The 12,413-nt window shown below is 51.0% G+C and overlaps 1 protein-coding gene across 1 annotated transcript; it reads left to right on the top strand.

The window, feature by feature from the left end:
• Nucleotides 1–2,906: 2,906 nt before the first annotated feature.
• Nucleotides 2,907–12,125, top strand: LOC134408157 (mRNA decay activator protein ZFP36-like). Its single transcript, XM_063140303.1, has 2 exons — nucleotides 2,907–3,069; nucleotides 8,234–12,125. Exons 1-2 carry the CDS (start codon nucleotides 3,034–3,036, stop codon nucleotides 9,266–9,268), a joined length of 1,071 nt encoding a protein of 356 aa, XP_062996373.1. The 5' UTR covers nucleotides 2,907–3,033; the 3' UTR covers nucleotides 9,269–12,125.
• The last annotated feature ends 288 nt before the right edge of the window (nucleotides 12,126–12,413 follow it).

Raw genomic sequence — 12,413 nt, 5'->3', positions numbered from 1 at the left:
AGATCCCCACTCAGTGAGGAAGCTCTTGTTGGGTGGGCTTGGACCAGTCAATTCCTTTCAGCTAAATCTACCTCACAGGGTTGTTGTGAAGATAAAATGGGGGCTTATAGCCCATATTAGTAAATACAGCAGAAGAGTGTGTTTTCACACATGAGACTATCCCTGATTTCCAGAGGAAAAGAAAGGGTAAACAGTACAGCCAAAAGGTCCAGTTTGAAAACCTTCTACCTTTCTTTTTTTTAAAATCCTTTCTGTCTTGTTGATTTCTTTCTATCTGCTTCTGTGCCTCCTGATCTAGTTTAGGATTAGTTTCTCTGCCTCTTCTCTCTCTCTCCCTCCAGGTACTTTCTGTCTCCTGTCTCCTGCAGCTGACCTGCCTCAGGTGGCCCCCAGGAGGCCTGGGAGACGGAGGAAGGCAGGAATTGCGGTCAGGACTTGACACAGCAAGACTTTTCAAAGCGTCGGCCGCAGCAGGGAGGTGGGAGGTGGGAGAAGACGACATGCCATTTGGTCCCTGCAACAGGCAGCAAAAGGTCTCGGGCCAGGGCTGGTCAAACCTAGGTTGCCTTAAAGTAGCGTTCCCCAACCAGCGCTCCTCCAGATGTGTTGGACTGCAACTCCCAGAATCCCCCAGCCAGCAGGTGCAACCTCACCTGGAAAGCCACTGGCTTTTATGAGCCGGAAGCCGCTTGGTCAAAGACAGAGGTGAAGGGTCATCCCCAGTTGATAGAAACATGCCAAGGGCACAGAGGGACCAGCGATAGTGGGTCCAAAAGGCCACGAAAGGCCAAGAGAACCAGCCTGGTTAGGGTCTTTCCCTTATGCATTGGCTTCCCTTTTTAGAAACGTCTAAGAATCATACAGTGAAGGACGGCCACGCTGCCGGGCCCCAATCCGCACACAGTCAAGGCAGTCTCTTTAGCATGGACCTACCAAATTGGAGCACTGGGGTGGCCTTGCCAGACAATGATGATGATGATGATGAAGAAGAAGAAGAAGAAGAAGAAGAAGAAGAAGAAGAAGAAGAATGTATTTATTTATTACATTTCTATACCGCCCAATAGCTGAAGCTCTCTGGGCGGTTCACAAAAATTAAAACCATAATAAAACAACCAACAGGTTAAAAAACACAAATACAAAATACAGTATCAAAAGCACAACCAGGATAAAACCACGCAGCAAAATTGATATAAGATTATAATACAGATTTAGAACAGTAAAATGTAAATGTAAGTTAAAATTAAGTGTTAAAATATCCATGATCCCAAATGGAAGGCATGGATTTTTGTTTTGTTTTGTTCTAGGGTGTTTTTCCTTTTCCTTTTTGGCTTTGACTATTATTTTATTTTTTATTATAAGTTGGGAGAGACAAATATTACTGTCGATTTTTTATATTTTTGCAGACTAATATCTTTTATAATAAGGTTTAATGTGGTCTTTGATCTAAATGCAAGAAATACAATACTGATATCTGTTTATATGGAGGTGCAAATAGTATGTTTTCTTTTCCTGTCCAATGCTTTATTTATTTATTTATTACATTTTTATGCCGCCCAATAGCCGAAGCTCTCTGGGCGGTTCACAAAAATTAAAACCATAATAAAACAACCAACAGGTTAAAAACACAAATACAAAATACAGTATCAAAAGCACAACCAGGATAAAACCATGCAGCAAAAATTGATCTAAGATTAAAATACAGAGGTAGAACAGTAAAATTTAAATGTAGGTTAAAATTAAGTGTTAAAATACTGAGAGAATAAAAAGGTCTTCAGCTGGCGATGAAAAGAGTACAGTATAGGTGCCAGGCGGACCTCTCTGGGGAGCTCGTTCCACAGCCGGGGTGCCACAGTGGAGAAGGCCCTCCTCCAAGAAGAAAAAGAAGAAGAAGAAGAAGAAGAAGAAGAATCTCTCAATGGTAAACAGGTGGAATGCAAACAGCACAGAATCTCTGTGCACCTGCCCAAGTTCAAAGATCTGCAGGAAAAGGCCCTGTCGACTGCAGCAGCCTGTTTGTGGGGGGCAGGGGCAAAAGGCCTTTCTCTAGTGCTGCCGACAATTCCCCCCACGACCTCCTGCGTGCCCCCCACAGAGATCTCCTGGGCCTCAGAAAAGGAATCAAGAGGCAGATTTAGGCAGGGCGAAGAAATTCGTCTAGAGGTGCATCGCCTCCCGCCCTTACATTGCTGCACCGGCCTTTCTTGAGCAGGGGAGGCTAATAATTAATGTTTACTTAATGTTTACTATTTTTAATTGTTGTAAACCGCCCAGAGAGCTTCAGCTGTGGGGCAGTATATAAATGTAATTAAATAAATAAATAAGTAAACAAACAAACAAATAAATAAATAAATAAATAAATACAGTAATAAATAAATAGCAGTCATTTGAAAGGTCAGGATATACCGTATTATTAGTGGCACTAGTATTAGTTGTTTTATTTATTTGTGTGGGGTTTTTTGGGTGTGTTTTTTAATGGACTGCAGGGTGGGGGATCTACACTATTGCTTTTAAAGCACTTTGAAAACGTTTTGAAACCTGTATATGCAGGGTGTCCTGGGCTCCAACAGTTGTCAAAACTGTTATAAAGCGCTTTAAAGCGCTTTAAATCTGTAGTGTAGATCAAAAAAGAAAAGAAAAGAGGGCATCATCATCATCCTTAACAACAAAAAAGACTCTGAAGTGAGAACAACGAGGAATTCTAGAAGCTCGCGATTCCTGGACGCGCTGCGCTGCGCTGCCGTGCCCCTTTCGGCTGTGGCGGGGGGGGGGGGCGGCGGCTCCGGCTCCGGCTCCTCCCTCCGTCCCTCCCCCCCTCCCCCCTCCCCGGAGCCGCCCCATGAGCTCATCGGGCGGCCCTCATAAAGGCCGGGCGGCGAGCGGGGCCGGCAGACGCGGAGCGAGCGAGCGAGAGCAAACAGGCAGCGGGGCTGCCGGAGAAAGCGCCGTACGCACGCACGCACACGGCCCGCCGCTACCCAGCCGCGCCTCCCGAGCCCTCCGCGTAAACGCAGCAGCAGCGCCGCCGCCGCCATCATGAGCTCCATCTTGGACGTGAACACCCTCTACGAGGTAAGGCGGCGGGACGGAGGCGCGCAGCCCCGCGGAGGGGAGCGCCGAGCCCCCGGGCTCTCCCCCCCGCCCCCAGCCCCCTTCCTTTCAGCGCGCCCCGCTCGGACGGCGCCCCTCGCCCAGCTCCGCGCTCGTGTTCCGCCGGGCGCGCTTCTTGCGCGGAGACGTCGGGGTGGGTGGGGGTCCCTCCCCCCCCACGCCGCCGCCCGTGTGGACCTCGTAGCGGAACGGGAGGGGGCCCTTTCCGAAGCCCGGCGCCTCTGCCCTCCCCCGGCCTTCGACAAAGATTCACCCCGCTGGCTTGGGCGACGCTTACACGCAAGCCGGATCCGAGCTGGTTTCCCGCGGGGCGGAGGCAGGGGGACCTCCTTCGAGGTGGCCCCATTTTTTGTCCCGGTTCTGGACAGGTCCGGCCGGCTCTCCTGACTCGGCCATGGGTCTAGATTCCCTCCCAGCCCTGGTTGCAAGGGAGCCTTACCCTCTGAAATCAGCGGCCTGGAGAGAGGAAGGTTGTAAGCTTTCAGCTTCTGCAGCGCTCTTCTTCACACCGCTGGCTCCGTCCCGTAGTGGAGGGCATGGGTGGGCCGTTTTTCCACAGACTCCACCTTTGGGTGTCACTTAAAAGAAAAATGGATTTTCAGTTCAAGCTGCGCTGAAAGGGTGTCGTATCGGGCCCTGCCTTCCCAGAGACGATTTCTTGTCGATAGCCCCCACCCCACACCCAACCCTTGTATGCAGAGACAGCCTTTGGATTTCAAGGAAAGGCAGCTATGAACATAATGTTATACTTTGGTTGTTTGGTGGCTTTGGCTTTATGAGTATGCAGGCTTTTGAGTTACACAGAGCTCTGTGTCAGATGTCAACGAGAAGTGTTGAAATTCAAGCAGTGTTGGGAAAGGGCATTGGTGAGGCTGCAGTGACCCTTCTCTTCTTATACAGCAGAAGAACGTGCTAAAACTCAAGAGCGTCTTCCTTCAATCTGGCAATGCTGGCTGGGGGGTGATGGGAGTTGTAGTCCCACATATCTGGAGGGCACCAGTTTAGGGAAGGCTTCTCCAGCCTAGTGAGCTTCAGTAAAAGGCTTTAAAGCCCCACAATTCGTGTTCCAGGAAAAGTAAAGCCAAACTGGTTTCTGAACAGACAGATGATGCACTTTTGTTCAAAAACACAATTGTGTTCATCTTTGTGGGGGTTTTAAAAAAAGATTCCGTTTTGGGGAGGCAAGAAATGTGGCTTCAGATGTCCTCAAACTAATCTTTCTTCTGTACATTTCCTTTTGCTTCTGGAAGAGTTTTATCTTCCTGTCCTCTCTCGAAATTTGGGGGTGGGGGAACTAGAAACTATTCTTTGGCTGCTTCCTGGAGTGAACAGAAACTTTTTTCTAGGTCAAGGATTGCCTCCCCCCTCCCTTTCCTTTCAGCTGAGAAGGCTGAAAGAACCAAGCGGCCTTTGTGAGTTTATGATATAAGCGCTCCAGCCTTGGATTTCGCAACCCCCCTTCCCCCCCCCCTACGCCCCTTCCTTAAACTGGTGCAATCATCCGGGAAATCAATCATCCGGGAAATCAATGCCTGTCTTTGCCGAACCCAAAATAGATCCAGCATTTTAAACTTTCCATCAAGAATCTGCAAAGGGTTATGAAAAAGAAAAGAAAGGACAGTCTCTGCCAGATGTTAAATTGGAAGTGGAATGTGATGGCAGTCTGGTGAAGCACACCAGGCCATGCAGGCTGGAGAGGAATTTTAACTGGGAGACCAGTTCCCCATCGAAGGTGTCCTCTTTCTCTCCACATCTTCCCTCCCCCTTGAGTTGACGGCACTGATATGAAATCATTTTTGCTTGAGGCAGGGTGTCAACAATTTCCCGAGGGATAAATGTGTCATCTCTAACTGAATTGAGTAAAACAGCTTTGCGAGGTGTCCTCCAAAATATTTGTCCCTCTGGGGAGCTGTTGGGTGGAGTGGGCATATAAGTGTAAAACTTAGCTAGAGCACATAGATGGTTACTTACAACGGGTGTATTTCCTTTCCCCCTTCCCCACCTCTTGAATCATCAACAGAAGCAGGCTTGCAAATAAGTCCACACAAGTTGCTAGTCCTCACACTAGTGTTGGTCTCGCATAGCCTGAAAATGGGAAGAGAGAGAGGGAGGCAATCTCTACCCCATTCTCTCCTGATTTACAAAATACATCCCTCTTTCCAAATAGGTAAACGAGTGACTTAATTACAAGCCCAGAAAGGTCTCCCCAGTCTTTTGATCCTACAAGCTGGGTACATGTAGCTAGAAAGACATTCTTATTCTCTTGAAAGGTCTGTTCGCAGCCTTTGCCAACCAGGCACCTTCCAAATGGGTTGGACTACAGTTCCCATCATCACCAGCCCTATGGTCAGGGGGTTATGGGGGTTGTAGTCCAACACAATCTGGAAGGCGCCAAGTTGAGGACAGCCAATCTAACTCCCTTAACTATCCTGACGAAGGTTGAGAAATAGCACAGCAAAGGTTGCTAAAACTTGATGAGTGTCTTAGGACTGGTAGAGTTAGTTGAGTTGCTTGAAGGTGAATAGGGTGCAGGCAATGCGGTAGTAACAGGTGGGTGAAAAAAAAAACCCCAAAGCCGGGCTTCCCCAACTTGGCGCCCTTCAGATATATTGGACTTGCTGTTCCCATCATTCTGGCTGCCTGCATCCCGAAACACTGCACACAAGTTTTGAAACAGTTGCATGCCGAAAGCTTTGGTATGGGACACAAATTGTGTGAGCGAACACACCAATGTATCTAGAAATGTGAGAAGCCAAAGTGACTGTCATTCTCCTGTTTGGTCATTTTTAGACAAATGCCATGGATTTGAAAAGTGGCTTTTTTGGGGGGTGGGGGCATGGGGCACGAGGCTGTTCTTTAAGCAATTGGATCCCATTTTTATCTTGAACATCAGATGCAAGTTTAGTTGGACGTCGGGTTTTGATGTGAAGCTCGTCTTTGGCTTGCTAGTCACAAATAGATCTGGAGGCGCTCTCGGGTTCGTGCAGGAGCCATCCAGGAAGTGGGTGTTTTTTCTTTCATGTGTGGCTGCATTCCTGCCTTCACACCTTTCCCTGCACAGGATGTTTGTGCAAGATGAAAAAATCCGTGGCACATGTGTACGTGGCCTCCTGGTACAAAAGCCCCAAAGTTTGGAGGGGGGATGATAGTCAGCAATATTTCTGTCTGTCTGTCTTTCTTTCATTCTTTCTTGAACTGTGGACCCTGCCTTTTTAAAATAATGTGCAGTTGGATTGTGAAAAAGTTATTGGTCAGAGATGAAGAGAGCTTTCTTTCAGGCAGAGAAGAAATAAATTGGCTAAAAACATCATGAAAGGGTATTGCCACTCTATAGCACACTCTTAAGCTTTCACACTGGCTCTCTGGTACTCAGCTTTACTTTCAAGTTTCTAGGCCTCATGGTGCATGGTGCTTTGAAATCTATCCTGGACTCCTCGCGCGCCCTTTGTTTGACACAAGGCCCTGCCTGCCCCCTCAGACACTCACCTAGCCCTTTTCTTGTTATCTGTCACTTCCTGGAATAACCTCACTTCTTCCTATTTGCCAACCCCCCTTATCCATCAATCCCTTCCTCTTTTGCAAGCCCTGCTTTGAAGTTGCCTCACCTTCCTGCCTCCTCCTTGGCCACCTGTCTCCTCCCTCTGTCTCTGTCTCTGTCTCTGTCTCTCTCTCTCTCTCTCTCTCTCTCTCTCCTCATAGCCCCCTAACATCGGTGGCAGGGGTCTGGACACTTCTGTGTTTGTGGAGCAGGGAAGGCAAGCCACTTTCCATTTGAAAAAGGGGGAGACCATGATGATGAAACTGAGTTTTAGATGCTGCACATGCATCTAAAACCCAGTGTCAAACTCTACAGACAGGATTCAATCTTAACCTTGTTTATTTTACTCGCGTATCTCTTTCCCCGCTTGTAATCCAGCTTACAAAATGTAAACAATTTGCAAACCTGTCGCTCCAAAACACCAATAACTAAAGGCATCGTGCCGTAGAACAGCTTTCCTCTACAACTGGTTGGGGGTAATGGGAGTTGTAGTCCCAACACATCTGGAGGCCACCGGCTGCCTTAGAATCAAATGAGAGACGTTTTGCCTCTTAGGAAAACGATCAAAGGTGCATAAAAATAGCCCGTCTAAAACAAAAACCAGCAGACAGTGAAGCCGTCATGTCACTGTTGTAGGGGCAGGTTTTCCGCCCCCGACGCCCACCCCACCCCCGGTTTCTGGCTCTGCAGTCGCCGCTCAGCAGCTGTTGCTCTCTGCAGCTCTGGTCCAGCCTCAACTCCTTTAAAAATAACTGCGGCCCAACCCACCGCGGCTATATTCAGCAGCCTGACGTCATCCCTTTTGCCTGTCGCCAGGGCCCACTTTCCTCCAGGAGCCTCTTCTTCGTCTTCCGTGTTTTCCCCACACCCGCCCCATCCTGCTCCTCTTCCACCAGATCTCATGGTGGAATCTCCCCCTGGCAGAGTGGGGGGCAGAATGAGCATTTGGGGAGGGGGAAAGCCCCCCCCTGCTGCCCTTGCAGAGGGGAACCGATGTGTCAAGAAGGAATTGGGTGCCATCCCCAACCCAGCTCAGGTGTTTGGTGGATGACGATGGCGAGGATTTGGAGAGCCGTAAATGCTTGGGCTGTGTTAGACCACAACCCCAAGCAGCCGAGGCGCACGTGTGCCACTTGCCCATGTGAGCAGTCTGGGGGGAGCCAGCGCCATGACAATGCGCGCAGACGTCACTTGCGGTGCCCCTGACAACTGGCAGCGGTACGGGGGAGCTGGAAAGCGTGGCTATGGCCGAACTCTCTGCAGTTGGTGGAGGCTGGCGGCTCCCGTGTCGGTGGGGTGGCAAATCCGCTCCGGGTTTCCATCAGAACTCTAAAGGAGCTCTCCAAGGTGTGGAGCTGACGGAAACCCGGAGCGGATTTGCCACCCCACTGACACCGGAGCTTCCGCTGTGGTGTTCCCTCTGGCTGGGCCCGTTCACCCGGGGGCGGCCTCCAGTGAAGCAGGGTCACGACGCCGACGGTGTCACAGCACGGTGTCACAGCGCGGCCGACCGTCCCCTTCTCTGGCTTCTCCACGGAGGCCGTGGCACCTTGCGGCTAACCCCTCTTGTTTCCTCTCCCCTGGCAGAACCTGCTGAACCTGTCGCTGAAAGAAGAGCCGGAGGCGCCGGGCGCCCTCCTCTCCCGCCGCCACTCGGCCTCCCCTTCGGAGACGCCCTACAGCAGCAGCGACCCCTCCCCGGTGTGGCCCCTCCGCAGCCACTGGAGCCCCGGCAGCGAGCAGCTTCACCCCATCAGAGAGCTGGGGCGGCGGCGTCCCCCCGTGCGCCCCGACCGGTCGGTCAGCCTCATTGAGGGCCGGGCCCTCCCCGCGCCCCCGCCGGGCTTCCCGCCCCTCCAGCAGTCGCCTCAGGCCCCGCCCCCCTCGTCCCGCTACAAGACGGAGCTGTGCCGCACCTTCAGCGAGACGGGCAAGTGCAAGTACGGGGCCAAGTGCCAGTTCGCCCACGGCGCCGGGGAGCTGCGCACCGTCAGCCGCCACCCCAAGTACAAGACGGAGCTGTGCCACAAGTTCTACATCCACGGCGAGTGCCCCTACGGCTCCCGGTGCCACTTCATCCACTGCCCGGAGGAGGCCCACTTCCACGCCCCGTCTCCCCAGCTCTTGCGCCAGAGCGTCAGCTACTCCGGGGTGCCGGGCCCCCGCCAGGCCTCCCCTTTGCCCGGCCTCCCCGACCCCGCCTCCTTCACCCGCGCCCCGTCAGTCTCGCCGCCCCCCACCTCCGCCGACCTCCTCTCCCCCACCTTCGGCCACCTGAACTCGGACCCCCTGAACTCCTTCCTTTCCACCTTGAGCGACTCGCTGTCTTCCGCGGGCGGCGGCTGCTGCTCGTGCCGCTGCGGACGGCCCGCCAGCCTGGCCGGCCCTTTCCAGACCAGCCGAGACTACTTCTCCGCCGCCCCCGGGACCCCGACCTCTGCCGCCGCCGCCACCCTGCCCAGAACACCGTCCTCCAACTCCCTCTCCGACCCCGAGAGCTACAGCAGCACCAGCAGCTTGAGCGGATCGGACTCTCCCGTCTTCGACCTGCAACCCCCCGGCGGGCCGGTGGGGAACACCCATAGGCTGCCCATCTTTAACCGCCTCTCGGTCTCGGAGTGAGCGCCAGGGCCCTGGCCGGGGCCTTTCTCAACGTGGCTTTGGGTGGCCGTGTGGGTGGGTGGGTGCTGAGATGTATCTGTATGTACGACCTTCCCTTTTGTGAGGGGGAGGCGCGCCTCAGCCCACCCTCCCTCCCGACACCCCCCGGGTGGCTTCTTCGGAGCGCTCATTCCAGGTGTTTAAGCAGGGGCAAAGGCAGACCTGGGCTCCTGACACTCTCGCGGTCCAGGCCTTTGCAGACAGGAAGAGGAAGTCAAGGGGGGGCACCTCTTCCCCAGCCCTCCTCCCAGTTCCGGCCTTACAGCGCCCAAGTGTGCCTGGAAAACCCGCTGCCTTTTCGAAAATGTAAAACCGTTCCGATTTCTTGCATTCCGGGCTGCCCAGACGCAATGTAGTGCCTTAAGCATGCATGGAAAGGGGGAAACACCTTCTATTGGTGTGGTACAGCAGCGGTTGGCAACTTGACCGGCCGGGCGACCCAAGCGGCCTTTCCGTGGGGACGGTGGGCCAGGTTCCCACGCCGTCTCCCCCCTCAGTATTTACGCTCCCCGACGATGGCTCCCCTCGTTTTTGTTCCCTGTCTCGGCAGTAGCGAAGACAAAAGCGAGGGGAGGTGGGCCGCTTCATGAGCAAGCAGCCCCTCGGAACTTACCCACTCACCCAGCCCCGCCACCGATCAAAGTGAGCAGGGCGTTCGCTCCAGCGCCTTCCCGCTTCTGGAAAGTGAGGGGGAACGGGAGCGGCGCACAGGGAGTAGGGAATGGAGGGAGGGGGGCGGTCGGAGGGCCGGCTGCAGGCCAGGACAGCCCCACCGCCTTCCGGTTGCTGATCTCGCCTCTGCTTTCTTAACGTGAGACTGCATTATTATGGGCTGTTGTTGTTTTTAAAAAATGTGCCTTGTATCAAAGTGCCACATTAGATGTCTTGAGAGAAAGAGAAAAAGCAAAATATCTGTGCGGCTAAACAATCTATTTATTCCGCGCCCCGCCCTGCCCCGCTCTCTCAAGGGTAAACGCCTTTTTCTCTCATCCTGTGAAGTCCTACTATTTGGATCCACTGCCTTCCTCCTTTCTCCTCCTCCTCCTCCTCTCCCCTATTACTCTGTCTCCCCCCACAATCTACCAAAGTTTTTAGCTGTGCTGAAATGGGGGGGAGAAGCAGGGCGCTTCTCTTTTTCGGCATTCTGTGCCTGAGCATTACACAAGTGAACTTTCGGCTGTCCCAGATGGCTTCAGGAGAAAACACACGACAGTTTCCCTTCCGATGTAGCAGATTCTTTCTTTTCTTTCTGAGAGTTTGCATAGCAGTTGGAGGGAAATCTGAGAAGGGCGAATGAGCCAGGACTTCCAATCCTGGTAGCTGTTTGTATGCCTTGTTTTTTTTGTTTGTTTTTACTTATTTTGATTTTAAAATACTTTGTTATAACATACTGTGAATACCCCTCCCCTGTTTAACCCCCAGATAACAAGGGGTTGCAGGTTTGGAGGAGGGGCAGCTGAGTTTTCATCTTTCCCTCCACTTCATTGCCTTTCTTGCCCTAAGGTCTTGGGACCTTAAAGCAGCCTGTAGCATTTTCAAGGCAGTTCACTTCTTTCTAAAACCTGGGTGCGAATCCCATGTCTCAAGTACAGACCCCAGTGAATTCTCAGGGCGGACTTTTAACGAAAACCACCAGGTTCAAACGTAGTCAGAGACCCGAGTCTGGAACTAACTAGATGGATTGAGTTCAAGACAACTTTCCATTCAGGCCCTTGGCCCAAAGCAGATAGTTGAGCAGGGTCAAATTCCCCATCCCAGCCTAGCCCTGGATTGTCCTTGCTAAGAGACGAATCTATTTAAGAGCCAGGTAAGATGGGGATTACAACCCATAGAAGTTAGGGCTGTTCCATAGACTATTTGGACCTGCATTTGACTGGATGTACATCTCCTTGGTCACCCCAGGATATGTTTGACACCATCTGTTATTCCCATGATAATAACATCCTTCACTCCAGTCTCTGCTGCGTTTACAGAATTATGGGATCGTTCGGCGACTGGAAGGAGCTGGAATAATATAGTTAGGGGCTCGGATAATTAGGGGTTTTTGAAGCCATTACATCTGGCTGGTTGTTGTTGTTCTAATGGGATAAAATTGCAGTGGCACTAAGCCTGGACATGAGGGGGTTCAGAATTCACCTAAGATCACAAAGAAGGGATTCTCTGCTTATATTTTAAAGAAAAACACCCCGAAGGGGGATTGCTGTTGATTCATGGTAACCGCCCTGGATGAACAGTCTAACAAATCCCTGTTCAGGTATCTACAGCCAATGTTGCTTTGTCAAATCAATCCAAGCCATCTGACCTGAATTGAGACCGTTGTGTGCTTGGTCATTTTGCACTGATGACCATCAGCTACAAAAGACGTAGAACAGCAGAGACCAGAGGGGAACGGGGCGGTGGGTGGTGGGCGAACAGCTTTCTTTTATAAACCAATGTTGATGCTAACCACCTGCATATAATTATTGTGGGGGGTGTTTTTTTAAAAATAAATAAATAAACCCTCAATGTTTACCTTGTAATAAGGCGATACGCGAACCAAAATGTCAACTATTTATAGACTATTTATTCAGAATTTTATATTGTATTTATCTTTTTGTAATATTCCAAAATAATATATTATATATATATATATATTTTTGTGTGTGAAATATGAAAAAGTGATGTGCTAAAATTTTAATTGTTAATATGTTTGCATTTTTTTTCTTTGCTAGAAAAAAAAAAGAAGTTTGCTACTTTTTTTCTGGAACTCAGAATTTCAGATAAAAATAACGGTGCAGCCAACAAGTAATAATAACTAGAATAAAGAATTCCAAGATTAGACGGTTCTGTTACCTTTATGTGTGTGTGTGTCCGCGCGTGCGTGCGCGCATGTGTACATTTTCCCACTCAGTTCAATAGTATTGCACTATTTATCATCTGCAGGACTTTCTAGAATAAGGAAGTAATTCGTAACCTGTCATGCACACCGTTTTCACAAAGACTTAACTAGAGCAATCCAACGTACTTTGTGGCTGAGTTAGGTTTTGAACCCGGAGCCCACTGGCTCCAGACCCCGAGTCCTCTTCTCCTGGTACCACTGGTCAGAGAAGCAAGCAGGTTGAGCTGG

The sequence above is a fragment of the Elgaria multicarinata genome, chromosome 13 (genome assembly GCF_023053635.1).
Source record: "Elgaria multicarinata webbii isolate HBS135686 ecotype San Diego chromosome 13, rElgMul1.1.pri, whole genome shotgun sequence".
Classification (NCBI taxonomy): domain Eukaryota; kingdom Metazoa; phylum Chordata; class Lepidosauria; order Squamata; family Anguidae; genus Elgaria; species Elgaria multicarinata.
Note: the sequence above shows the minus strand (reverse complement) of the source record. Positions and strands in the feature narration are given on the sequence as shown.